A 23,704-nucleotide genomic window follows, 5' to 3' on the forward strand; every position below is an offset into this window, starting at 1 on the left:
ATTTAGATGCTCTCTTACCCCTTGAAGCCTGGGGGGTATTTGAGGCTATCTTCGTGGCCGTATTTTCAGAACCCCAATTAGGACCTATAGACTAACAACGGGGCCGCAAGATGAGATCCCTGGACTCCCATTCCCCTCCCGGCCCTCCTCAGCCTTCCCTTTCTTGTTGCCTAACATTTCAGGGAAAAAATGTCATTTGCGTCACTGAAGGGATGGCGCCGGGGTGGGATGTGGTTATGCGGGCAATTCGCCAGCTCGCAGGAGTCAGCAGGACTGAGCATCGCAGCACTCCCAGGGGGCGAGGTCCCCACAGACCTGGCAGCAGGTTCGGGGCCTCCAGTTTCCCAGGGCTCTCGGCCAGTCCCCGTCCACACCTTGGGGGAGTCTCCAGCACAAAGCTTTGGGGCTCTGACCACCCATCGAGGCCCTCCCCTCAGGCCAGGAGCTGGGATCCTGGGGGAGAAACCGGCCCAGCCAGTCCAGATGCCGCCTCTGGTCCGGGGATGGAGGAGGTGCTTGCAGCGGGTCGGATGACACACCCCATCTCGGAGCCCTGAACTACGTGGCCTGGAAATACCAGGGCCTTTGGCCTTAGTTTGCACTGGACAAACTTCAGTTCCCCTGCTCGGCAAGACATTTCCAAAGCTTTGCTGCCTCGGCCATCGGCAAACCACCCCTCAACCCCGCCTGCCGGCCAGGAGCAAAGGCCCCAGGGCAGGAACCAGGTGCTGGGCGGCCGATGATACACAGCAGCCTGGGCCCAAAGCACGCCTGGGACGGCTCCCGGGGCTACAGGGGTGACGGGACGCCTCCTCAGCGGCCGGGTGGGCTCCAAGAAACAGGCTCCTGTCTGCCCCTGACGGGGCCGGCCGCTGGGCTCTGCTGAGTCCGGGGCAGTGTGGTGGCTCATCCGTTATAGAATGTTCTCCCGCATGCTGCCCAGAAAGCCACCAAACACAGCGACAGCCACCCACGCAGTGCAGGGTGCCCCACGCAACTCGGCAAGAGGAGTCCACGTGGACTATCTTCAATACGTCGTGAGCAGCCACTTAGCTTAGAGAGCCAGCCACTGTCCTCGTGGTGTGTTTTCCTCCAGAGAACACCCTCAGTTCTCTCGTGAACATTAAACATAAAACACGAGACCAAACCCCCAGGCGAGGGCCTGACCAGAACTAGACTCCATCGGTGTTCTCCAAGGGAAAGGGTGGGCGTGCTCCTCCCTGCAGCCTCTGTGCATAGTGGGGCACCCAGCACACAGTAGGTGCTCTCTAGGAGTGGTTCAAAGGATGAACTCGGCGCTCACCAGGCAGCCTCTCTCCTAGTCCTGAGGGCGCCTCATGAGGTAGATTATCATCGTCATCCCCATTTCACAGACAAGGGAACTGAGGCTCAGGGGAGCGGGACTTTCCCGAGGCCACAGCCAGGGTGTCACACAGCAGACTCTGAGGCGGTTCCATCAACTCCAGGGCAGACCGGCTGCCTGAGTGAGCAAGGGCTGGTTTCTTTGTGGGTGGGGAGCCTCAGTCTCTCTGGATAGGGGTCCCCGGAGTCTCCCAAGGGCGCTGAGCAGAAAGAACCAGGCTGAACTGCCAAGAAGACACGCAACCTTTAATAACGCTGGACAGCAGGGCAGGTGCAGGCGGCTGGGAGGGGCTGCGCCCCGGCCTGCGCACAGGTCAGGCCCTGCGGCCACCCCCAGCCACGCAGCCACCACGTGGCCCCTTGGCTATAAGTGAGCACCAGAGACCACCCCGGGCCCCTCTTTTCAGAGTCTGCGTAAGCACCAAGACGGGGGGCCGCCTCCCGGGGGAGAGGTCAGGCCACCTGGACGGGGGAGAGGAAGGCTGGGGCCACCAGGCTGCCCCACCTGGGAGCGGAGAAGGGGCAGGAAGCCTGATGTCCCTTACTTGGCCTGGGCCTCTCGGCATCATGGCTCAGAGGAGGGAGGGTCCCCGACTGGCCTGAATGTTACCCGCGTCAGTTCCTCAGACCTGCTGAGGGTCCAAAGCCTGGCGCCTCTGCCCGGGCATTTCCCAAGGCGGCACCAGGCCAGGGGAGACTGTGGGTCTCCAGCACCTTAACGCTCAGAGAGTGGGGACACTGGGACGGCAAGGGGGGACACGGAGGGTCAGAGAGCACCTGGGGACAGACATCAAGGTCTGCGGGGCGGGGAGCTCGGGAGAACCAAGGCCGAGTGCCTTAGGTAGGGTGGGCTGAGCGCGGCCTGGCTGAGCCCCAGAGCGGGCAGGGAGGGGTGCTGTGAGGGGGACAGGAGCCCTCGCAGGTGACCGTACAGCTGTATGGGGGGCTATGGGGCTGGGGTTGCTTTAATGACAGGCATTGAGCAGGAATGAGAGGAGGCAGGGAACACCCCACCTCGGGGGCCCTGTCCTACCAGCCTGGGGGACCGCGGGTGATGAGGGGCCACGGAGCCTGAATGCCCGGAGCCCAGATTATGTGACAAGAGCACCACGCGTTTCTCCGGGTCAGGCCTCTGTCTCCCACCCGGGCTGGGCTGCACGCCCACCGAGCGCAGGCCTGCGTCTGACCCGCCCCAGCTTTCCCGGGCCCGGCACAGTGAGCTCACTCGTGAGGTCGGATGAATGACGAAGTGAGCGGCTGCACAGGTGGGGGTGCAGGCGAGAGGGAGAGAGGGAGGGAGGAGGGGCAGCCAGAGAAGTGAGAATGTTTAAGGATGCTGTGATGATTCTAGAATGTTCAGAGGGTTCGGAACGTTTAGGAAGAAAGTTCTAGAGTCTGGTTACTCCAGTGTGGCCCATCCACCAGCCGCGCGAGCGTCACCCATGAACCGCTTGGACATGCCGAGTCCTGGGCCCACTCCACGCCTGACAGATCGAATCTGCGTTTTAGCACGAACGGTCCCCGGGTGATTCGTGTGCAGGTTCAAGTTGGAGAAGCGCTGGTCTAAAAGGCGGGGAAAGTTGTGGAACGTTTAGCTGAGACGGCTTCGCAAAATCTGTGCAAGAGAGGGGAGCGGCAGAAACAGCCTGGGAGGGAGGGAGGGAAGAAAGGGGGGGCTACCCGGAGTGCCAGGCCCCGCGGGCCCGCTTTACAGAGGGGGACACTGAGGCCCTGCGGGGGGTGGGCACCCTCGGGGGAGCCGCCCAGCGGGAGGCTAGTCGTCCTCGGGCTTGATGAGGTGGCCGCTGAAGGTGATGTAGATGTCCACGTCGTCGCTGTAGATGGCGTTCTCCCGCTCGCGCTTGAAGAGCCGCGCCCAGACGCGGTCGCCGGGCGCCAGGGCCAGCATCACGCTCTGGCTCTGCATGATGCTGCGGTCGCTGGGCTGCGCGTACAGGATGACGGCCGCCTCCTCGTTGTGCATGACGTGCACGTAGGTCTCCTTGAAGTTCCAGCTGTGCACGTTGAGGCTGAAGAAGTAGAGGCCGCCCAGCGGGGCAGCGAAGTGGCCGGCGGCCATGTCGAAGTGGCCGTCCGGGTTGACGAAGACCGAGTCGAAGAGCAGGGTTTGGAAGCCCTCGCTGCTGTGCAGGGCCGTGCGGCGGCCCACGGAGAAGGCCGAGAAGCGGGTCTGGCACGGGCTGCCCGGGCTGCCCGCCTGCCCCTTGTCGCCCTTGGTGCCCTGCGGGCCTCGCTCTCCCCGGGGGCCCTCCCTGCCCAGCTTCCCAGGGGCGCCCAGCAGGCCTCGGTCCCCTTTGTCACCTGTGGGAACAAGGGAGAGGTCAGGGCGGGCCCCCGGGCCCCCGGGCCTGAAGGAAGGGGGCACCCACACTGGTCTGCGGAGGGCTCTGCCCCTGCCCAGAGACGCAAGGCCAGAGGGACCAGCATCTGGGGAGCGCCTACTGCACGCCAGGCACGGCCTCCCCGAATGTCCCTCTAGAGAAGACACTGACCATGGCCACTCACAGAGAGGTTAAGGGACTCGCCCAGGGTCGCACAGCTCAGGAGCAGGAGAGGCAGGGCTGGGCCTCCAGTGTGTCTCCACACCCGCCCATCCCCGCGCCTTCCCGGCAGAGAGGGTCCCGCTGTGGGCTCTGGGAAGGCAGGCCCAGCCTCCCCCGCCCCCCTAGGGAAGGGGGACACTGCGTGAAGCCAGCTCCAGTGGGGATGGGCACGTGGCAGGGTGCACTTTGCACTTCTGACCCAAAGAAGGAACCAAGGAAAGCACCCTGGTGGGCGCCAGGCAGCCCCTGGCGGGCTTTACCCCTGTGTGCCCGGCCACAGGGGGTCCTGGTTGCTTTGCTGTATGTTGGAAGAGTCACGCACACCTCACAGGCGTGTTCGCCAGCCCTCAGCAAAGGCCGCGTGGGAAAACGCTCTGCCAACTCCGCAAACGCGCAGCAGGACGGTTCACCTAGCACGGCGGTCTGCAAACTGCGGCTCGGAAGCCACATGCGGCTCTTTGGCCCCTTGAGTGTGGCTCGGCGTTAGAACCACTTCTTCAAAATAGACTCGCCCAGGCCGAAAACGGACTTCTGCGCATGGGCCACGAAGTTTCAATCGCACTGTACGTGCGCGTCCGCACGTGGTATTTTGTGGAAGAGCCACGCTCAAGGGGCCAAAGAGCCGCATGTGGCTCGCGAGCCGCTGTTTGCCGACCACTGACCTAGCACTGCTCGGCCCATCTCCACCTGCCCAGGCATCTGGCAGTAACTCACCTGAGCCCCAGGCAGACACGCCTCTGCCCAGCCCTTGCTCCAGGCTGACCTTGAACACGAGAAGCAGGTGGCCACCTGTGTCTTGAGGGACCTGATCCCAAATAGTTCCCTCTGCTCAAACCCGCCCCCGCTCCCCACCTCACTCAGAGGAGAAACCCAAGTCTGATCTGGGCCCTGCTTCATCTCCAACTCCAGTTCTTTCCCTTGCTGCTGCCCCTTAAAGACCCAGGCCCACTCCTGCCCCAGGGCCTTTGAACCTGCTGTTCCCTTTGCCTGGGATGCTCTTCCCCAGATTCACATGGCTTCTCCCTCAGTGAGAAATGACCATCCTGTGTGATAGGCAACCTGCCCCCATACCTGCACTCCCGATGTCCCTTACCCGGCCCACCTTGCCATCTCCATGGCATTTGCCACCATCAAACACTTTATCTCGTTAACCTGGGTCGTATGCGTATTGCTGTCCGCCTCCCCCACCAGAATGGAAGCGCACTGGTGGTAGGTATCTCTGATTTGTTCATGCCCCAGCCCCAGAATTCAGAAGCATCCTGACACCTAGTAGGTGTCTAATTAATGTGTGGACGAAAGGGTCGGGAATAGTTTTCTGTCCTGGTTTCTCCTGCTTCCTCCTCCTCCCCTCCCCAGGCCCAGGAAGAGACCCCCATGCCCTCCATGTCCCCGACCGGGCCAGTCCGGCCTGAGCCACGCACAGGTACTCACCCTTCAGGATGGTCATGTTAATGTAGGGCCTGACCTCAGGCCACACGTAGGGAAGGGAGGATGGAGAGGCTGAGGACTCATCTGCAGCATAGGCAGGGGCCAGGGGGTCCTCAGAGTCACAGCACCGTCGGCAGCGCCCGGGGGGACTGGAGGCCACAGCTTCCCCAGAGGTGTGCTCCTCAGTGGGGACCCCAAAGACCAAGAGAGGGAGCAGGAGCACTGTCCAGAGGAGGTCCAGGGCAGCTATCCCCATGGCGGCCTGGAGCAGGGAAGGAGGAACAGACAGTGTATCTACATGACCATCTCCACCGTGCCCATGCCCGCATGAATGCCGCCACCCACAGCAAGTGCGTTCCTGACATAACTCGGGGAAGGACGCCAGTGCCCCATTTAACAGACCAGAACACTGAGGTCCACACAGAGAAGCAAGTTCTTCAAGGTCCCAGAGACTCGTGGCAGGCAGGGCAGGGCCTGGAGGCCGAGTCTCCCGGAAGGAACCCAGTCTCTGAAGGCTCTGCCATACGAGGTCCCCGAGGGAGGAAGCCGCTCCAGAGAGAGCCACAGCCCAGAGCAGAGGAGGCTCTTGGAGGACATTGGCTGGGGTGGGTGAGGAAGGTGCCCCAGCGGCCCCTGTGCCAGAACCACTGAGACCGTCAAATGCTCTTCCCACCCTCCCCACTCCCTCCGGCTTGCTCTCTCGCCATTGACAAGTGAGAGGGCCCTTGGGACAAACACAAAGGATCCCGCAGGCTTGCTCTGTAGGCGAGGGGAGGGGACTCGTGGCTGAGCCCATGGTTTGGGGCATGAACACGAGGACCTGACAAAGGAGCTAGGGAAGTTCATTCATTCTAGCAGACAGGTAGCAACTTCCACCCGAGAAAACACAGGGTTCTGCGTGGGGACGGGGTCCTACTGTGGAGCAGTGAGGAGTCCTTTGCTGAGTCACAGCCGCAGCCACTGCTGGCCTGCACGGGACACATTAGACACAGGAGAAACAGGAGAGAGTGCACCACGGAGTAGGGACCCTGGCACGGGCTGGTGCCAGCCTCCCTCCTCTGGGCATCAACCACCTGCACAACCTCACACTGAGTCCTTGCAGGGAAGCCTCGGGCGAGAGTGAAATCATTGGAAAGTGGTTGTGTCAGTCATAGTAGACCTGCCAGTAAGCTGCCAAGGGGGTAAATTGGAAATTAAGGGGCAGGACTAGGAAGCCTGGAAACCTGAAAAGGCTCCCAGAAGGCCAGGGTTTGTGAGGACCTGCTTTGGCCTTGGCAAGGGAGCAGGGATCCAGAGTTCCTGGAGAGGGGCGGGAAGTAGCTGGACACCGGCCGCTGGAGGCAGGCCGGGCTGGGTGGGCAGGAAGCCGGGCGGGGAGCCTCTGAGGCGGCGGCGGCCTTTGGGGGCTGGCCTGAGTTATCGCAGGATCAGAAGCTCGGCTTCTGAAACCAGGCTGGTTTTTACACTTCTGGCGTTTCTTTGTTTATTTCCTTTTTGTTCTCCTTTAACATTTAGCACAATTCAAAAATATTTTTTCTGTGGTTACTACCCGTAGAGAAGGTATTGTTTTAAATGCCACCCTATCTCTCTGAGCACTGTGGTAAGAGCTAGGTTTTAAAGGGGCAGAGGCCCTCTCCTGAGCACCTCCCCTCCCCAGAGCTGGCTAGTAGGGGTGCCGGGCAGCCTCCCCAGCCATCACCCCCTCCTGGAGGTGACTGTCCCCCAGCTCCTGCCCCCAGCCCTGGTCCCCTGGTCCCCTGGTCCAGTGTCCTGGTTCTGCTCTGTAAGGCAGGTCAAGTCCACACAGATCAGCATCCTCTCTGTCCATGACGACCACCCTCACCTTTTGTTTGTAAACTGCACATCCCAGTGGTTTTGAGAAAACCAACAATCCCGTTTCCTGGCCAGAAGGTGGCCTCATGGGAAAAGGTGAGGCCCTGGAGTCAGACTTGAAATCCCAGGCTCGCTGCCGAGCTGGGAGACCTGGGACTGGTGGTGGGACCCTCCGGCTGCCGTGCTCCTCGACACCTACAAGGAGATGACCGCCACCTCCCGCCGGGTTGCTGGGAAGGTTTAAGCGCAGCGAAGTTGGCTGACCTGCAAAAGACTCTTAATAAAAAGTTTGCTCCTTCTTCTGCCCAGCGTGACCTCTTCCCGGGACCGGGCAGGGCGGGCAGCCCAGGGCTCCTCCAGGGGACTGGCCCGTTTGGGGACCTAGCTGTTGGCTCCAGCCAGGTGACAGTCAAAAGCTCTGGGACACAAACTTCCTGGCCTGGGGGACAGGAAGCAAAGCAGCCTTAAACAAAAGTCACAGCGCAGCCTGGATCACCGACTGGCCTCGGAGGAGGGTGCCAGGCAGGGAGTGTGAGGGGCCATGCCACTGGGGGCGGCGAGGGGGTCCCTGCTGCCTGCACTCAGGAGCTGGGGTCTCTTTGGGGTGGGGGAAGGGCCAGGCCCTGCAGAGTAGACTTGATGTGCGCCCCAGCCCAGCAGGGTGGGCACAAGCCAGGAGCAGCGGAGGGCAGCCCTTCACCGGGGGCTGAGGCCTCGGTCACAGAGGGGATGGGGAAGGGAGAGCCTGGAGGCTCAGAGGAATGGTGCAGGGCCCGCGATGTGTCCGGGAAGCGAGGCGGGAGGAGAGGAATTCCAGGCTCTGACCCCAGCCTCCTCGGGGGCCGGCCCTGCCCTGGGAAATGCAGGCCCTCCATCACTCACCCTCCGTCCCGCGGGCTCGCCCAGCCGCTCACAGACCCCGGGCCTCGGGTCAGCCTCTGGCTCCTTGGCCCATGTCTGCAGTAATAACTGGTTGCTGGCCCAGACCCCCAGGCCAAGCCGAGGAGGGAGGGAGGGAGGGATGGAGGCAGGGCGAGAGGGAGGGAGGGAGGGCGGAGGAAGAGGGCTGAGCTGGCTTCCCACGTCCCCTCCTCCCTGCTACCTCCCCTCCAGCCGCTGGGTTCTGCCGAGATAATGGGAGGCTCTGGATTTCCTTTGCTTAACTCTTTGGCGGGGTCTTGTTGGACACAGAGGCCCAAAAATCAGCACCAGGAGGGCTCTGAGGCCCCTGAAGTGCTGGCTGGGAATCCGAGGTGGGGGCAGAGGGGGTCAGGAGCCCCTTCAGTTGCTTGGGAAGGGGAGAGAGCTCTGGAATCCTGTGCTGGTGGCCTCCAGCTTAAGCTGAAAAGGGGAGAGGGCACAGGCACCAGCCCAGCAGCCTCAGTTCCAATTCTGGTACCACCACCCACTAGTGACACGCTAGGTGTCTGCAGCCTTAAACAAAAGTCACAGCGCAGCCTGGATCACCAACTGGCCACCTACAAGGAGATGACCACCACCTGCCAGGCACAGGAGAGGCCCCGCCAAGGTTTGCCGAGTGAAGGCGTTACCTGCTGGGGTGGCAGCCGGACAAAACCCCCATCCCAATGGATGCCAAAGTCCTCCTCCTCTGCCTAGAATTTTGCCATGACTGATTCATCCTCCTGGTCTTCTGGCCAGTGCCCTGTGGAAATGCCCCCAGGAGTTCACAGGGTCCCGCCTCAGCTTCCTTCTGGTTAGGCTGCGGCAGGTTTAAAAAGGCCGCGGCCCGATTCCCTGCAGCCAGAGAACCCAGTGCAGAGACGGTCAATGCCCCTTGCTCCCCAGCACCCTCATGTTCTACATTTAAAAAAAAAATGTTTTTATTGATTTCAGAAAGGGAGAGGGAGAGATAGAAACATCAATGATGAAAGAGAATCATCCGTCGGCTGCCTCCTGCATGCCCCACACTGGGGATGGAGCCCACAACCTGGGCATGTGCCCTGACCGGGGATCCAACAGTGACCTCCTGGTTCATAGGTCGACGCTCAACCGCTGAGCCACGCCGGCCGAGCTCATTCTACGTTTGTTGAGCACTTACGGCCTGGTCCAGGCCTCTTCTTCCAGGGGCTTCCGGTACCCAATGGGTCTTCAGATCCATTATTTGAAGGAGCCCTACCCCGGCCTTGGGAAAGGAGCTGATGTGACTCCCAGGCCACGCAGCTGGTGAAAAGGAGCCACAACTCTACGGAGCGGAAGCGCTCTCCATCCCACTGCAGTTCCCACGAGGGCACGTGGGCACGGTTGTGGGCAAAGGCTGCAGTTCAGGGTTTGCCGGGAGAGGGGGGACATGATCACCCTCTGGTGGCGCAGGAGTGCAGAGATCTTGGGGGATTTACTGAAGTCTGGACTTCGGGGCCCAAACCCACCCACCGCCACTGGCAGGTGAGCCAGGTGTGGAGGACGGAACGCCGCCGGGCTGTGTGGCCTTGGCCAGCTCTCACCTGAGCCTGTTTTCCTCTGGGGCAGACGACCAAACAGCTGGCTGTCCAGGCCTGGAAGGACGCTTAGCGATGACCTAATCCAATTCCTCCATCTGTCCCACAGGGACACGGCGATCCAGGGAGGGCAAGACGAGGCTCAAGGTCACACAGCAGACAGCAGTCCGAGCTGGGACGACGGCCAGACTCCCCCAACGTCTAGCTCTGCTGCTTCTCCCTCCCAAGCCCACCTGCAGACCCCTAACGCCTATTTAGGGGTCCCAGGGCCCCAAAGGAAAGCAGGCGAAAGGACTATGGCTGCTGGGAAAACGGTCAGGTCCACACTGGCTGTGTCCTCCGTGTGGCCCTGCCCCCAGTAGCACTGCCAGGGCGCAGAGCCAGGGCTGCAGAGGGAGCGAGCCAGGGAGTCACCTCCCACCCTCCCCAGGCTGTGGCCGCCAGGAAAAGCGCTGAGTCAGCAGCACTGGGAGGGGAGACAGCTGGGTTTTGGTTTAAAAAGCCTAGCATCTGAGAAAGGGGGGAGGGAAGGAAAAATGGACGGGGAGCAGGAGGGGGACACAGGAATGGTTTGTCAGGGCCTCTCAGGTGGCCAGCACTGTGCTCTGTGCCCACCCGCCCCTCTGCGGGGAAGGCTGCTCGTCCCACTGAACAGGTGAGGAGGCTGAGCCCTGGGAAGGCACTTGACTCGCCCGGTTCTAGGCCAGGTCCTTTGGCCCCCAGCCACATCGACGCCCCAGAAAACAGCCCCTTGTCCCCCTGGGTGCAGGGCAGCTGGCCGGGGGCAGGGCAGATGAGAGCAGGACTCAAAAATATTAAAACTTTAATATTTGTCCTTCACGCTCTGGAACTGAGTCTGGCTCTCCTCCCAGGTTTCCTGAAACCTCCCCCCCCCCCCCATTTGTGCCTCATCCCTGGGTCCCCCGCAGCAGGCGGGGGGGGAGGGGGGGGGCTTGGAGACAGAGCTCCAGCCCTGGGGCAGACAAACCGGGTGTGTCTCAGCTCCACCACCGGCCTTCGGCCTTCGCGGTGTGAGACCTTGGGCCTGTCTTCCTACCTCCGAGCTCGGTGTCTCTGGGCGTGAGGGACAGGAGGGGCCCCGGCCACCGAGCAGCCTGGTGGGACACCCGCTGGGGGTACTCTACAGTGGCCGCCCCTCGGCGCTTCTCTGAACGTGGGGAGGGGCTGAGCCCATTCTCCTCGTACGCACCGAGGAGAAAAAGGAAGCACAGACGCAGACACGCAGAATCCGCCTCCCAGCCAAGGGTTGGGAGAAGGTATACAGTGACAGTTCACCAGTGCTTACAAAGCCGTGGGAACCGTGTGCCTGTCAAAAAAGTGAGAGAGATCCAGACGATTCCTGGAGTCAGCCATGGGAGTGGGGACTGGCCAGTCACGGATCCTACTGCTCAAGGACAGTAACCAATTCAGAGACTAAACAAAGGAAACCGTGAGCGCCACCCACTGGACACCGGAGAGAACGGGTCGCGCCTTTAGGCCAGTGATGCTCCCATCCAACCCGGCCCATCACCTTCTTAGGGAGCTAAGGGGAAGTGGGGGGGGGAGGAGGAGGAAGAGCCCACTGAGACGCGCAGGGCTGGTTGGGGCGCCCATTCCCTCCCTTGTTCTTCCAAACCCCACTCCCGCGAGGCGGGCAGGCTCCCTCGCTCCCTAGGTCTCCGGAGCCCCGCCTTTGACTAACTGGGTGGACTTCACTCTCTGGACTCAGTTTCTCCATCCTGGGCTTCCTGCAACCCACGACTGATTCAAAAGGTGTTAACGCGAATTGGGCGAATTGTCCCACTTTACAGAAGAGGAAACTGAGTCCCCCAAGAGGCCCAAGAAGGAAAGAGCCAGCGCCGTCCCAGGCCCTCTGGACCCTGTTAATTGTTGGAGGGGGGAACTGAGGCTCAGAGAAACAGGTGCAGACAGAAGCTGGCTCCCTCGCCACGCAAACGGCCGGCTCTCTGGGCAGAATTAAGGGGAGTGACTCCCCCACCCCAGGCCCTTCCATCGCCGCCCACTCCGTCCTCAAGTCCTGGGAGAAGACCCCCGCTGGTCGCAGCCTCGCTCCGCACCTTCCAGGGCTCAGCTAAAGCCGACCCGGCTGCGTGGACACCGCCGAGAGGCGGCTCTGCTCCGGCCTCCGGGCCTGCATCCGGGGACCCGGACGCGCAGGGGTGAGGGAGGAACCGCCGCGCTGGGGCGGGGCCTTTGTTGGGTCCTGCGCAGAGAGGAGCCGAACAGACCCGAACAGGGCCGAGCTGGCCGAGCAGAGCCCAGTGTCACCGAGTGTTGCCGAGAATAGCCGAATATTGCCGAGTCTGAGCGAACGGATCCGATTGGAGACGAATGAAACCGAGTCTGGCCGAGCCGAGCGGCGTCGGGCTCCCAGAGGCGAGATGGAGGTCCCTGGCGCCCCCTGCGGGCCACAGAGCGCAGCGCCGGCCTCCGCGGGGCCTGCAGCAGGTCTGTGAGATGGGGGTATGGAGCCCACTTCACGGATGAGGAAACTGAGGCTCCAAGAGGTTCCCAGGCTAACCCAAAGGCACGCAGAGCTAAGAAGCAGTAGCGCTGGAGTCCGAACCTGATTGTGTGGCTGAGAGCTCACTTGCCACTGTAGTGGGCATTGTGTTTGCTTTGTTCCTCTTGTAATTGCTGCCGTTTTTGATGGCCGGAGAGGAGAGACCCGCCCGGTATGAAGAGCAGACAGAAGGCCAGAGCTCAGAGACGGCCCTCCTCTTACAGATGGAGAAACCACACAGGCTCTGGGCGTGCTGACCAAGTGCGACAGGACCGGCAGTTCCCATGGGCAAATATTGACATATTTCCTGGTCATTGGAGCAGATAGCAGCACGAGGAGGCCATGTCCCACTGCAGGCCTCATTCCCCCTTTAACAAGATGGCCATGGAGGACATGGGCTCCTGCCTGCCTACAGGCTGTGTCCCCCAGGGCCTGAGCCAAGACCTGAGGTGTCTGGGACCCTGGAGAATGCCAGGTGTGGCCCAGGCACTTTCTCTGAGCCCCTGAAAAAGTGAAGGCTGGTCTGGCCCTCAGCACTCACACACACACACGAGTGTGTGCCCGTCCTTCGCCCCTGTGTGCACACTGCCCGGCCTGCCAAGGCTGCAGGGCTTGCTGGGAGTGGCTGGACCTGTAGGGGGCGATGGAGGTCCCATGGGGCCTGGGCTGGCGGTCATGCCTGAGAGCATTGTCGGCCACTGCCCGATGGCCACCAAGGAGCTGGCACCAGTGGCCTCAGAGCTCCCTCCACTCCCAGCACCACTCCTGATACCCCCGCCCTCATTACTGTCGTTTTAAAAACTGTAGACACTGGACTGGGGGCTAGGAAAACAGGGTTCTTGCTCCTACCTCCGGTGCTGCCGCTGGGCAAGTCACATGGCCTGTGCAGGCCTCACTGTCTTCAGCTATAAAATGGATATCAGGGCTGTTCTCAGCACCTTGACTGTCTCCCACGCCTCCTCCCCTGTGCACAAACTCCAGGTCCCTCTTCACACTCAGCTGGCCATACCCCTCCTGAGGAGACGTCCACCCCCACTTCTCGCGTTTACTTAACACACAGCAGCTACAATGCACCAGGCACGGTTCTAAGCTGTTTGTAAATATTAACTCATTTAAAGCTCCTAACAATGGAGACAGGTGCTCTTATCCTCACCTCAGAGAAGAGGCAACCGAGGCCCAGAAAGCTCTAGGAACTGGCTCCAGGTCAAACAGGTAGTGAATGGATGAGCTGGGATTCAAACCCGGGCAATTCCAGAGTGAGGAGGGTGGGAGGGATTAACAACTGTCTCTTTGGCAGCCGATCAACGATTCTCTCTCATCACTGATGTTTTTATCTCTTCCTCTCCCTCCCTTCCTCTCAGAATCAATAAAAATATATTATACACACACACACACACACACACACACACACACACACACACACATATATATATATATATATATATATATATATATATATATATATATATATAAAGAACTGTCTCTTTCTCTCTTATCCTGGTTCCCGAAAGACAGGCCTTGTATTTCTCTGATTTCAGCTTATTGCATTTGGCAGCTGCCCAATAAACACTTGTTGACTGAAAGAATGCACAAGTTAGTCCATCGGTCCTCCCGAGAGCCAGGAGTGGGGGGCGGGTTGTGTCTGCTTTGCAGGCGGGGAATTATATTAGTTTACTAGGGCTGCCGTAACAAAGCAACAGACATTTCTTTTCTCTCAGTTCTGAAGGCTGCACGTCCAAGGTCAAGGTGTCAGGCAGGGTCGCTTCTCTCTGAGGGCTGTTCCAGGCCTCTCCCCCCGCTTCCGGGGTTTGCAGGCAGCTGTTGGTGGTCCCCTGCTGTGGAAGCATTGCCCTGGCATTTTCCCTGCTGCAGGCCTGTGTCCAAACCTTAGGAACACCGGTCATCTTGGAGTAGGGGCCCAGCTGGAGGTTAGGACTTCAATACATGAACTGGGGGACAGGAGCACAATTGAACCCACAACAGGAATCAGCCCTCTAGGAGGTCCTGTCTGACACAATCTCCGTCCCTGAACCGGGCCTCGCCTCTGCCTTTCATTCCTGCGTCCCCCAGCGTCCAGGCCTTAGCACAGGCAGGTCCCTCTGCCTGGCACACTCGTGCCCCACCCTCTGCCCCCAGGGCAGCCTCCACCCCTGACCCTCCCACAGTGATGCTCCCCCAGAACAAACTCCACTCCCCTCCCCACTGCTCAGCGACACAGTGACTGGTGTGGCTGCCGGGGAGTGCCCGGGGCACAAGCACAGGCTGTTTTCCTCCACTGTACCCCAGCCCAGTGTCAGTAAAATCCTTGTGAACTCAAGGAGCTATGCCCAGAGAGGTGAAGGGAAAGGCCCGAAGTCACACAGTAGGTTCGTGGCAGAGTGGGCCTAGGGCCCAGCCGCCCTGACTTTGGGTCCCATGACTTTGAGGGGGTGCATTTCCCTCACAGCCTTCCCGTGGCCTCACCGTGAGCCTCAGCAGGGCCTGACGGTGACAGGGGAGCCCCCTGAGACCTTGGCGGGACCGTGGCCTTGCACAGCTCCAGGGGGAGCCCCTCACATCACAGCTGTGGTTCTCGCACTTTTAGAGTGCTTTCTCCTGCGTCTGGGGTCCTGCGGAGCCCAGGCTGTCACCTTCCCAAGGGACAGTGGCCTCTGTCTCTCCGGCCCCTTGTAGGTGAAGAGGGCCTGAGGCCCTGGGGCCTTCCCTACTGCAGGGCCTGTGACCCCCAGCTCCTCTCCTGTCATGCTGAGGCTGACGCGTGAAGTCCCGGTCCAGAGCATGGTGGCTATGGGCTGTTGCCTGGCAACCACCTCTGAGAGACAAGTTCAAGGGAAGGTCTGGGTTTGAGCAAGTTGGATGTCTGCAGCCAGGCAGGGTGAGTCATCGCCACCCTTGCTGTGCGCTCAGCCTCACGACCCCTCACCCAGTAGTCCTCTCGGTTCCCACAGCCCACAGATTCCAGCCCCAACCCCCCATACCAGCTCTTTCCTCCCCCTGCCTCCCACTTCCCCCTTTATTCAGGGTCACCATGTTGTACAAATCCAAAGGAGCTAGCGTCACCGTGTGAAACTTTCCCCTTGGGGTTGTGAAATGGAATTCTCCTTATTCATTCATCTATTCTAAATCCTCACGTGAGGGGGCCCACAGTGCTGCCCGGCCCTGGAAACACAGATGCACCAGGAACGGTCCCTGCCTGGAGGGGCAAGGCTAGGAGGACACCCCAACACAGACATCCACATACGCGTGCACAGGCAGTGACACACGTGTAGTGGGGAAGCTCTGGGGCTGTGGGATCCAGCGTGTTGAGTGGGGGTGGGGGTGAGAGGGGAAGAGCCCTGGCCTGGACACCACTCCCACACAGCGCTGGACCCTCATGGATACAGCTGAGATGTCCTGAGCACCTACTATGCACCTGAACTGAGCTTACTAGTACATCCCCAACCACCCTCACCGAGCCTGCTATTGATACTCCTGGCTAACCTCCCTTTGCCACTGTAGTCTGTCCCCCACCCAACTCCTACTCCATGGGTCAGCCAGACTGTTCATCACAGAGTCCCACCTTCTCTCTGGCTGGAAGGATGGTCACATGACCCACACCTGGCCAATCATGGCACTCTATCACCTTGCCTTTGGTTTTTTTGTCCAAGGGGCCACCATGTGCCCTTGTTGGGACCAATCAACTTCCTCCCATGAGATTTGAGATTTGGCTACAGGAAGAAAGCATGACTACTGCTTTTGCATCAAGATCTGTAAGATGATAGGCTGAGGCTTGTCGGGCATCGTCCACATCCCCTGGAGGTCCGCGACTCTGGGCAGCCTGGGCACACAGGGCTGAGAGGTGGATTCAGGGAGCATCCTGATAGAGGTGGACGCCCATACACACACCCACACATGCACACCGACCTAGACACACAGCACCTGGCAAAGGAGTCGACCCAGGCCATGGCTGTTGTCATGTGTCACCATCTTTATTGACAAGAGCTAGGGGCAGATGCAGCAAAGACTTTCTCTAAGGGGCCTCCCAGCCACCCTTGCAGAACAGGCCCCGCTGCCCCAGGAATCAGGAAGGTGGGGCGGCCTCTGCACTTGGACCCCCAGGTCCCCTAAGGGGGCGAAACACTCCTCTCGGCCCTGTCTCCCTGAGCCTCTGACCCCCAAGTCCACTTTCGTCGTGTCCTCACCCCCAAGGGCCAGATACAGAGAGGTGAAGGAGAAGGGGTCACCCCACCCCCACCCATTACAGTGTGTGTGGCAGTTTACCTGGTGTGACTTATTTCCCTCCCCAAATCCAAGGAGGCAGGCAAGCTGGGATAACCACCTCCGTTTATGGTGGGAAAACTGAGGCCCGGAGAGGTGGAGGCTGGCCAGGATCTGGACGTGAGTTGAAGATGTGGGTCTCCCCAGTTGTGGCCCATGTGCTCTCCCTGAGGATCCCTTGCCCCTGCAGAGGGGAGAGATTGGGGGATTTAGCCAGAGGTACCACCCTCCCCAGGGCTAGTCTCACTGTGGCTCTAAGGGGTCATCTCTGGGAGGGAGTCCAGGCCGGTCCAGGCCGGCCTTGGACAGTGGTCTCTCCCTGTCGTCCACCTTTGTGGTGGTGGTTAATCCTCACCCAAGGATTTCCATTGATTTTTAGAGAGAGTGGAAGGGAGGGGTGAGAGGGAGAGAGAGAAACGGCAACATGAAACACATTGATTGGTTGCCTCCCGCACATGCCCTGACCAGGGCCAGGATGAAGGTAGGTGCCCTTGACTGGAATCAAACCCAGGACCCTTCCGCCTACGAGCCGACACTCTATCCACTGAGCCAAACCAGGGAGGGCCCTGTGGTCCCACTTTTTTGTCTTGTCTTGTCTTCCCTGGGCCTTTCCAGCCTGCAGCCCCGGGGCATTCAGAGGGCGAGAGGCCTGCTCCGGTCTGCCAGGCCCTGCTTCTCAGCACAGGCCAGGCCCAGCCCCTCCTACCGGCACTGATCGGCCCTCCAGGGGCTGGCCTGTGCCTTTCAGAGCATTTGCTCTGCCACCTAATGGCATCATTTTCTTGGGACTGTTGGGCCCAGCAACTCAGTTTCATTGATGCAGCAACTGAGCTCAGTGCAGAGGGGCCAAGGACAGCTCCAAGGTCATGGAACAGATCTATCCTCCACCCTCCTCCTCCTTCCCTCCTCCTTCTCCCTCCTGTCCGCCCCCTCCTCCTCTTCTTCCTCCTCCTCTCAGCACTCACTGTCTTACCCTCTGCCTTTCCGTGCCGGTCTGCCTGGAGGAACTGGGATGTTCCTCCTGTGAGCTCTCAAAGACCCAGAGACACCCCACACCCCCCCTCCAGCCTCCGAACACAAAGTGAGCTGCTTTGGGGGTTCGTAGGCTGCCCTCAGCAGGGGCTGAGCTGGGCTTTGGGTGGCCTAAGCTTGTGCATTTTGGGGGCCCTCTTTCAGAAAAGCAATACAAAATACAAGTACAAAATTAGGCTCAGGGACTCAGAAGGGCCCAAGCAGCAAGGGGCTGACCCTGCAGCTGGACTTAACGAGCTTCTTGGAAAATCCGCTTCTCCTCCTCCAGTCCAGGATCACAGGAGTCCCGGCCCGACCATCTGGGCAAGAGGGCCCGGAGGTGATTGGGTTGCCCAGCAGGCGAGGCCTGCAGCCCAGAGAGAGGAGCTGGCTCAAGGCCTTGCAGCAATAGGGGAGAGCTGGTGCGGGCCTTCGCAGCCTCACACCCCGCCCCCCACGGGGCAAGATTTTCTTCTATTGGCGGGGGAGGGGGCGCTGGCCCAGCTCCCTGTGAACCTGGGCCCCAGCCCCTCTCCTATGGACCTGACTCTGAGCCCAGGGAACCCAGGCCTTGGTTTATCCTCTGAGGACCAAGGCTCAGGCCAACCCACCAGGATGCTCCGTCTCAGACGGGGATGGCCAGTCTGCACCTGTCCCCTTCGCCTGGGCCCCACCCAGCGGTAACGTCCCTCCAGTCTCCTCATCCCGCAGAGCTTGTCTAGACCGATGGCTCCCATCCCTGAGTCACAGAGCAGAGCACGAGGCCCAGAGAGGGGACGTGGCCTATCCGCGGTCACACAGCGAGTCTCGGCAGCAATGGGGTCTGAACAGCCCATCGCGGGCCCCGGCACCTCGGGTGGCAGGCCGAGGCGCACCCACAGCCTCTGCTCTGTGCTTGGGCCACTCCGGACCCCCCCACAGGCCCTACAGACAGCTGATGTGCAGGGCGCCCGGCTTCTCCCCCGAGGAAGGCTCCTGGGGTAGGAACTGCTGCTCCTTGCCGGGCACACAGCTGGGAGGCAGCGCCTGCCTGCTGGTGCCAGGCTGTGTGATCTGGCTGACCCGGCCGTTCATCTCCTTCGCTTCCCCCTGCTTCCCTGCCCCCTTCTCCCCACCCTCCTCTCCATCCTCGTCCTCCTCGTCCTCCTCCTCCTCCTCCTCTGTCTTCTCTGGAGGTCCGGCGGGGGGCTCCTGGCTTCGCACCCGGCGGGAAGGCCGAAGCAGGACCCGGCGGAAGCCCTGCTTGAAGCGGTAGGAGAGGAAGCCGTACAGGATGGGGTTGGCACAGCTGTTGGCATAGGGCAGCGCCACCACCAGGAAGTAGAGGCCGAAGAGGGCGGGCTCCTCGGGCAGCGGGCAGACCACGTTGATGATGTTGAGCACGTAGAAGGGCATCCAGCAGAGGACGAAGAGCGCCACCACGGCCACCACCATGCGCGTGACTCTGCGCTCCGAGCGCCGCCGCCGCCGGGACGAGGGCGCCCACACGCGCCGCCCCGCCGAGCGCATCTTGACCACGATGAGCAGGTAGCAGAGGCAGATGACCAGCAGGGGCCCGAAGAAGCCCAGCGCGGCCGTGTAGATGATGAAGCCGGCGCGCCAGGCCGCCGCGGGCTCGGGCCACTGCATGTGGCAGGTGCTCATGCCGCGGGGCACGCCCGAGAACACCACCACGGGCAGCACCACCACGGCCGAGGCCACCCACACGGCCGCGCTGACGGCGCGCGCCACGGGGGCGGTGCGCCAGCGGGCCGAGCGGGCGGGGTGCACCACCGCCAGGTAGCGGTCCACGCTCATGACGGTGAGGCAGAAGATGCTGGTGAACTGGTTGATGCCGTCCACGGCCATGACCAGGCGGCACATGAGGGAGCCGAAGGGCCAGTAGGACAGGGCGTTCTGGGCAGCCAGGAAGGGCAGCCCCAGCATGAACAGCTCGTCGGCCAGCGCCAGGTTGAGGATGTAGACGTTGGTGACCGACGGGCTGGCCGCTTGCCGCAGGACCACGTAGATGACCAGGGAGTTGCCCAGCAGGCCCACCACGCACACCACCAGGTAGACCAGGGGGATGAGGACGCCCCTGACGGCCAGCCCGGCCGCGCTCGGGGCCGCGGACCCGTTTCCCGGGGTGGCATCCAGGAGCCAGGCCGAGGCGTTCTCAGGCTCCGAGGTCGTGGGCACCGACGAAGGATAGCCGAGGGTGTCCATGGCTGAGGGGAGGGCGGTCAGCGGTCAGCCGTCGGTCTGCCTGGAGGAGGGAGGACACAGCCAGGTCACGGCGGAAGACGGCTTCCTCCCAGCTGCCCCTCCCTCCTCACACTGAACCTGTGCTCGGCCAGAGTGACGTGCACCCGCTCATCACGGCACAGGCCCGCGAGGTGTCCCCACTTCTCAGATGAGGAGACTGAGTCTCAGAGAGGTAGAGCGACCACCCTGGACCACCGTAGCTAAGGTGTGGTGAGGGGCGCCGGCTTGCCTGGCTCTAAAGGGCAGGGACCAGTGCTGGCCTGTGTCCCCTCGCCTGTGCACAGGGTGAGTGCTACACAATGTCCAATAAGGGATCAATGGATCATTCAATCAGCCGATGACAACATGGGCCCTTTCCTTTACACCAGTGCTTTCCAAATATTTTTGATGCCAGTACATTTTGCGTAGCAACCCAATGAAGTCGTATTGTTTCATAAAGCAACACCTGCCCTTTCTACATAAGATGGTCCCAGCCAGCTGATATAGACAATGTGTCTCCCACCAAATTCATGTGTTGAAATCCTAACCCCCCATGTGATGGTATTAGGAGGTGGGACCTTTGGGAGCTGATTATGTCGTGAGGGTGGGGCCCTCATGAAGGAGATTAGTGCCCTTATAAAGGAGACTCCAGAGAGCTCCCTTGCCCTTTCTACCAGGTGAGGACACAGCAAAAAGATGACCGTCTATGACACAGCAAAAAGATGACCGTCTATGAACCAGGCCCTCATCAGACACCAAATCTGCCAGCACCTTGATCTTGGACTTCCAGCCTCTAGAACTGTGAGAAGTAAATTTTGGTTATTTATACGTCCGTCCCCCAATCTATGGTAATCTGTTGTAGGAGTGCAAACGGACTGAGACACCCACCAACAGGTCTCAGCCCTCACATTTGAAAACACTGCTGCACATCACAGGTCCTTAACCTTGAACTTGGGTCTCCAGGTGAACTTCAGAGCATCCATGAACCCTGAAAACGCTGAATGCCCAGAGCTTTCATCAGATTAAGAACCAGAGGCTCAGGAGTACCCCTCCCCTGGGAGTCAGAGCCCTTGGGGACCTTTTCCAGCCCACATGCAAAGACCCTGCCAGGATTACTGGCTGTGAACCTGGGCGGGGGGGGGCTATCTGGGGCCCCTTCTCCCCCAGAGGGAGACTTGTAGGGAAATTCAAAACACACTAGAGCAGCGGTCGCCACTGGTGGTCCGTGAGGTCCGAGAGGTTGGTGACCGCTGCACTAGAGGTAAGCACAAGAATAGGTGCCTCCCCAGCCCCGGCAAGCCAGGCCTCTCCGAGACAGGACATTTCAGGATGGGTTTTGAAGCATCAGTAAGAGCTCGCCCCCCAGCACGGTGGGAACCAGCATCCCCACGTACTGTGTTAGCGCCTTTCTTGGCACACCTCCCGTGCGTGATGAGGAGCTGGGACCCCTCCTGGCTCCCCTGCTGGACTCGACTCTCCTTAAGTGTGGAGTCACTCTCACTCAGCTCTGAACCTTTCCCGCCTCCCAGCTGTGCCTTTCACACCAGAGGGGACAAATCTTATCTCGGAGGGAGGATACATTGCTGAGAGTGGAAGCTCAGGGCCCCTGGGAAAGGACCCCTGCCTCCGGATTTGCTAGCCTCCCTCAGCAGGACTTCCTGGCTCTCAGGAGGTCCAGGTAGAGGCCAGGCTGAATGCTGCGGCCTCCTCTGGGCCTGGACCTCCCCCTGCTTCCTAATGACCCTCCCACTATCCAATGTCTTCCTGCCAATCCAACACTGGGCCTGGAATGTCCCAGTGTGAACCTGGGGTTCGCATTGCCCTATCTGGACCCCGCTTTCCAGATGCAAAGCTCCGGGAAAGGGGAGGTACCCCAAGTCGGAGCAAGCGTCGCTGGGTGGGCGAGCGCGCCTGGGTGCCCTGCCTGATGATCTGGGGCTTCCCAGGGTTCTGAGTGCCAGGCAGGGCAATGCCGAGAATGGCAAAGCACCCCTTGACCGTGGCTCCCCCTGAAGGGACCCCAGGCTGGCTGGGCTCAGAGCACCCCCTCCCTGCTCTTCCAAGCCTGAGAGAGACCCCCAGCCTGTCCTCATCACCCCAGGCCCTCATCAGCTCCCCTGGGCCCGGGACAGCACCACTGAGGGGAGGGCTCTGGGCAGTGGCTCATGGGGTCCTAACAGTGTTGCCAGCTCCTTGTCACCGAGCCCGAATGCCCGGTTCCCAGCTAAGCGGGTGACGCGCTGCACCCTGTGGGTCCCGTGAGGAAGGCATTCGTGTCCGCCATCCCCATGCAGACAGGGAACAAAGTGAGTCCACACACTCTGGTCACATAGCTGTGAAGGGGCAGAGCTGGGAGGGCCCACTTCACAGGCTGGCAGACTGAGGCCAGGCCTGGGGAAGGCACTTGCCTGGTGCCACAGTGGGTCAGGCCGCCCAGCTGGCTTCCAGCTCTCCCACCGGCCTGTTCAGAGCTCTCGTGGCTCCTCGGGACCTGGAACTAGTAGGACCACAGACCCAAATCCCTAGACTCTTGGAGGCCTAGAAATAGAATTTTAGATTCTTAGAACTGAGTGGTAGTCATGGACTTTTAGATCCGTGGCCTTGAGTCAGAGAATGTTACGGTTCCAAATGCCCGAGCCAGCCCTCCTGAGACCCGGAATAGTGGAATCTGGGGCCTGAGCCCTGGCTGCCTCGCGGGAGCCCTGCGTCACCCACCCATCCCCCTTGCCTCCCTGTGCGCAGATCCTCGTTATAGCCTCCCCGCCAGGCGGCCAGTCGGGCTCAGTGATGGAAGAGGGAGGGGGGCCGGGCTCCCAAGAGAGGAGCAGTGAGCCGGGCAGACCTGATTGCCAGGCTGCAGCGAGAGATGCCCCCAGGGAGGCCTGGGGGTGAGCGCTGAGGACAGCCTCCCTCTCGCCGGTCACACACGTGTGCACCCTCCCACACAAGCACATGTGCAAACCACACGGTCCTGGTAGCATACAGGGGACCCACTAGGCCCTGCCTTTGACCCAGGGATGAACCAGCTCCTCCCAGAGCCCCGGCCCCCTCACGAGATGCCCTGCCTCCGCCTTCATCTGGACGCATCTCCCCTGGCAAAGTTCAAGGGGCCAGGGCGCCAACAGCAGGGAAAGAACAGCTTTCCCGGGGCGTCAGCCAGACCCGCGGTTTAGGTGCCGCCTTTTCTTTAAGGAGCCAGAATCCTGTGCATGATCTAGTTCACCCCGGGGAGGAGGCCCTTCCTCCCTGTCTGGTTTATCTTTGCACAGCTTGCCTGAAAGCTGGGGGTGGACTCCTCAGAGGATGTTCAGGGGGACGGAAGCCCAGAGAGGGCGAGTGGCGGCCCTGAGCCCCACCCAATTCAGGACAGCATCCCCAGACGCCCCATCGGTCCTGCATTTGTCTGTCCCCCACCCCTGCGCACCTAGCACAGCAGCCAGAACATCAGGAAATAAGACGAGACCAAGACGTTCGGCGAGTAGAACTCTGAGCAAGGGGGGGTGTTGCTCCTGGGCAGAGGTCTCAAACTCGCATTATGAAACCCTCACAGGGCCCACGAGGGAGGGTGTTTAGAGAAGAGGAAGTTGAGGCTCAGAGAGGTTCGGCAAGTTGCACAAAGTCACTCAGCTGGCGAGCGGGAGGTCAGAATTCACACTCAGTTCTGTCTACTCAGAAACCACCAGCACCCCCGGCCCTGGCGGCGTCCCTGCGGCCTCGGGCTGACAGGAAGCAGGGACTGGGACAGCCCGGACCACGCAGGCTCACGGCCCCTGGCCAGCTGTGTTCTGTTTGCCCTCTGCTGCCCCGGGCCTTCCCCCCAGGAGGCCCCAGGTCCCCGCCCACTGAAGCACTCCCACCCCAGGCCTGGCATCAGTTGGGGCTTGGGCTCTGCCACAGGGTGATGGTGCCAAAGTGCTGTGTGACCTTGGGCAAGTCACTTCCTTCCTCTGGACCTCAGCTTCCTCCCGTTACACGAAGACAAGGGTACCCACCTCCCAGGGTGGCTGACATTACACGGGAGCGTGCAGAGCCCCGCGCCCAGCACA

At 60.9% G+C, this 23,704-nt stretch overlaps 2 protein-coding genes across 3 annotated transcripts; both read right to left on the reverse strand.

Annotated features, from left to right (window-relative positions):
• Positions 1–1,595: 1,595 nt before the first annotated feature.
• C1QTNF6 (C1q and TNF related 6) lies at positions 1,596–8,154 on the reverse strand. 2 transcript variants are annotated; one of them, XM_008144664.3, is made up of 3 exons: positions 8,070–8,154; positions 5,358–5,616; positions 1,596–3,684 (listed from the first exon to the last, which is right to left on the reverse strand). In XM_008144664.3, the coding sequence occupies exons 2-3, from the start codon at positions 5,608–5,610 to the stop codon at positions 3,137–3,139; spliced, it is 801 nt and encodes a 266-aa protein (XP_008142886.1). In that variant the 5' UTR covers positions 5,611–5,616; positions 8,070–8,154; the 3' UTR covers positions 1,596–3,136. The 2 variants fall into 2 exon arrangements, with proteins under 2 accessions (XP_008142886.1, XP_028005860.1); XM_028150059.2 differs by lacking the exon at positions 8,070–8,154 and adding an exon at positions 7,452–7,485.
• Positions 8,155–17,979: 9,825 nt separating this feature from the next.
• On the reverse strand, positions 17,980–23,704 carry SSTR3 (somatostatin receptor 3). Its single transcript, XM_054718559.1, has 2 exons — positions 23,651–23,704; positions 17,980–19,680 (listed from the first exon to the last, which is right to left on the reverse strand). The coding sequence occupies exon 2, from the start codon at positions 19,638–19,640 to the stop codon at positions 18,360–18,362; it is 1,281 nt and encodes a 426-aa protein (XP_054574534.1). The 5' UTR covers positions 19,641–19,680; positions 23,651–23,704; the 3' UTR covers positions 17,980–18,359.

This window comes from Eptesicus fuscus, chromosome 7, assembly GCF_027574615.1.
Source record: "Eptesicus fuscus isolate TK198812 chromosome 7, DD_ASM_mEF_20220401, whole genome shotgun sequence".
Taxonomy (NCBI): Eukaryota; Metazoa; Chordata; class Mammalia; order Chiroptera; family Vespertilionidae; genus Eptesicus; species Eptesicus fuscus.

What these genes read in the sequence shown, in the direction of transcription:
- C1QTNF6 (XM_008144664.3), bottom strand. Translation starts at nt 5,610, where the DNA reads ATGGGGATAGCTGCCCTGGACCTCCTCTGGACAGTGCTCCTGCTCCCT. An exon ending in TAACATGACCATCCTGAAGG is followed by an intron (nt 3,685 to 5,357) that starts GTGAGTACCTGT and finishes TTGTTCCCACAG; the next exon opens with GTGACAAAGGGGACCGAGGC.
- SSTR3 (XM_054718559.1), bottom strand. Translation starts at nt 19,640, where the DNA reads ATGGACACCCTCGGCTATCCTTCGTCGGTGCCCACGACCTCGGAGCCT.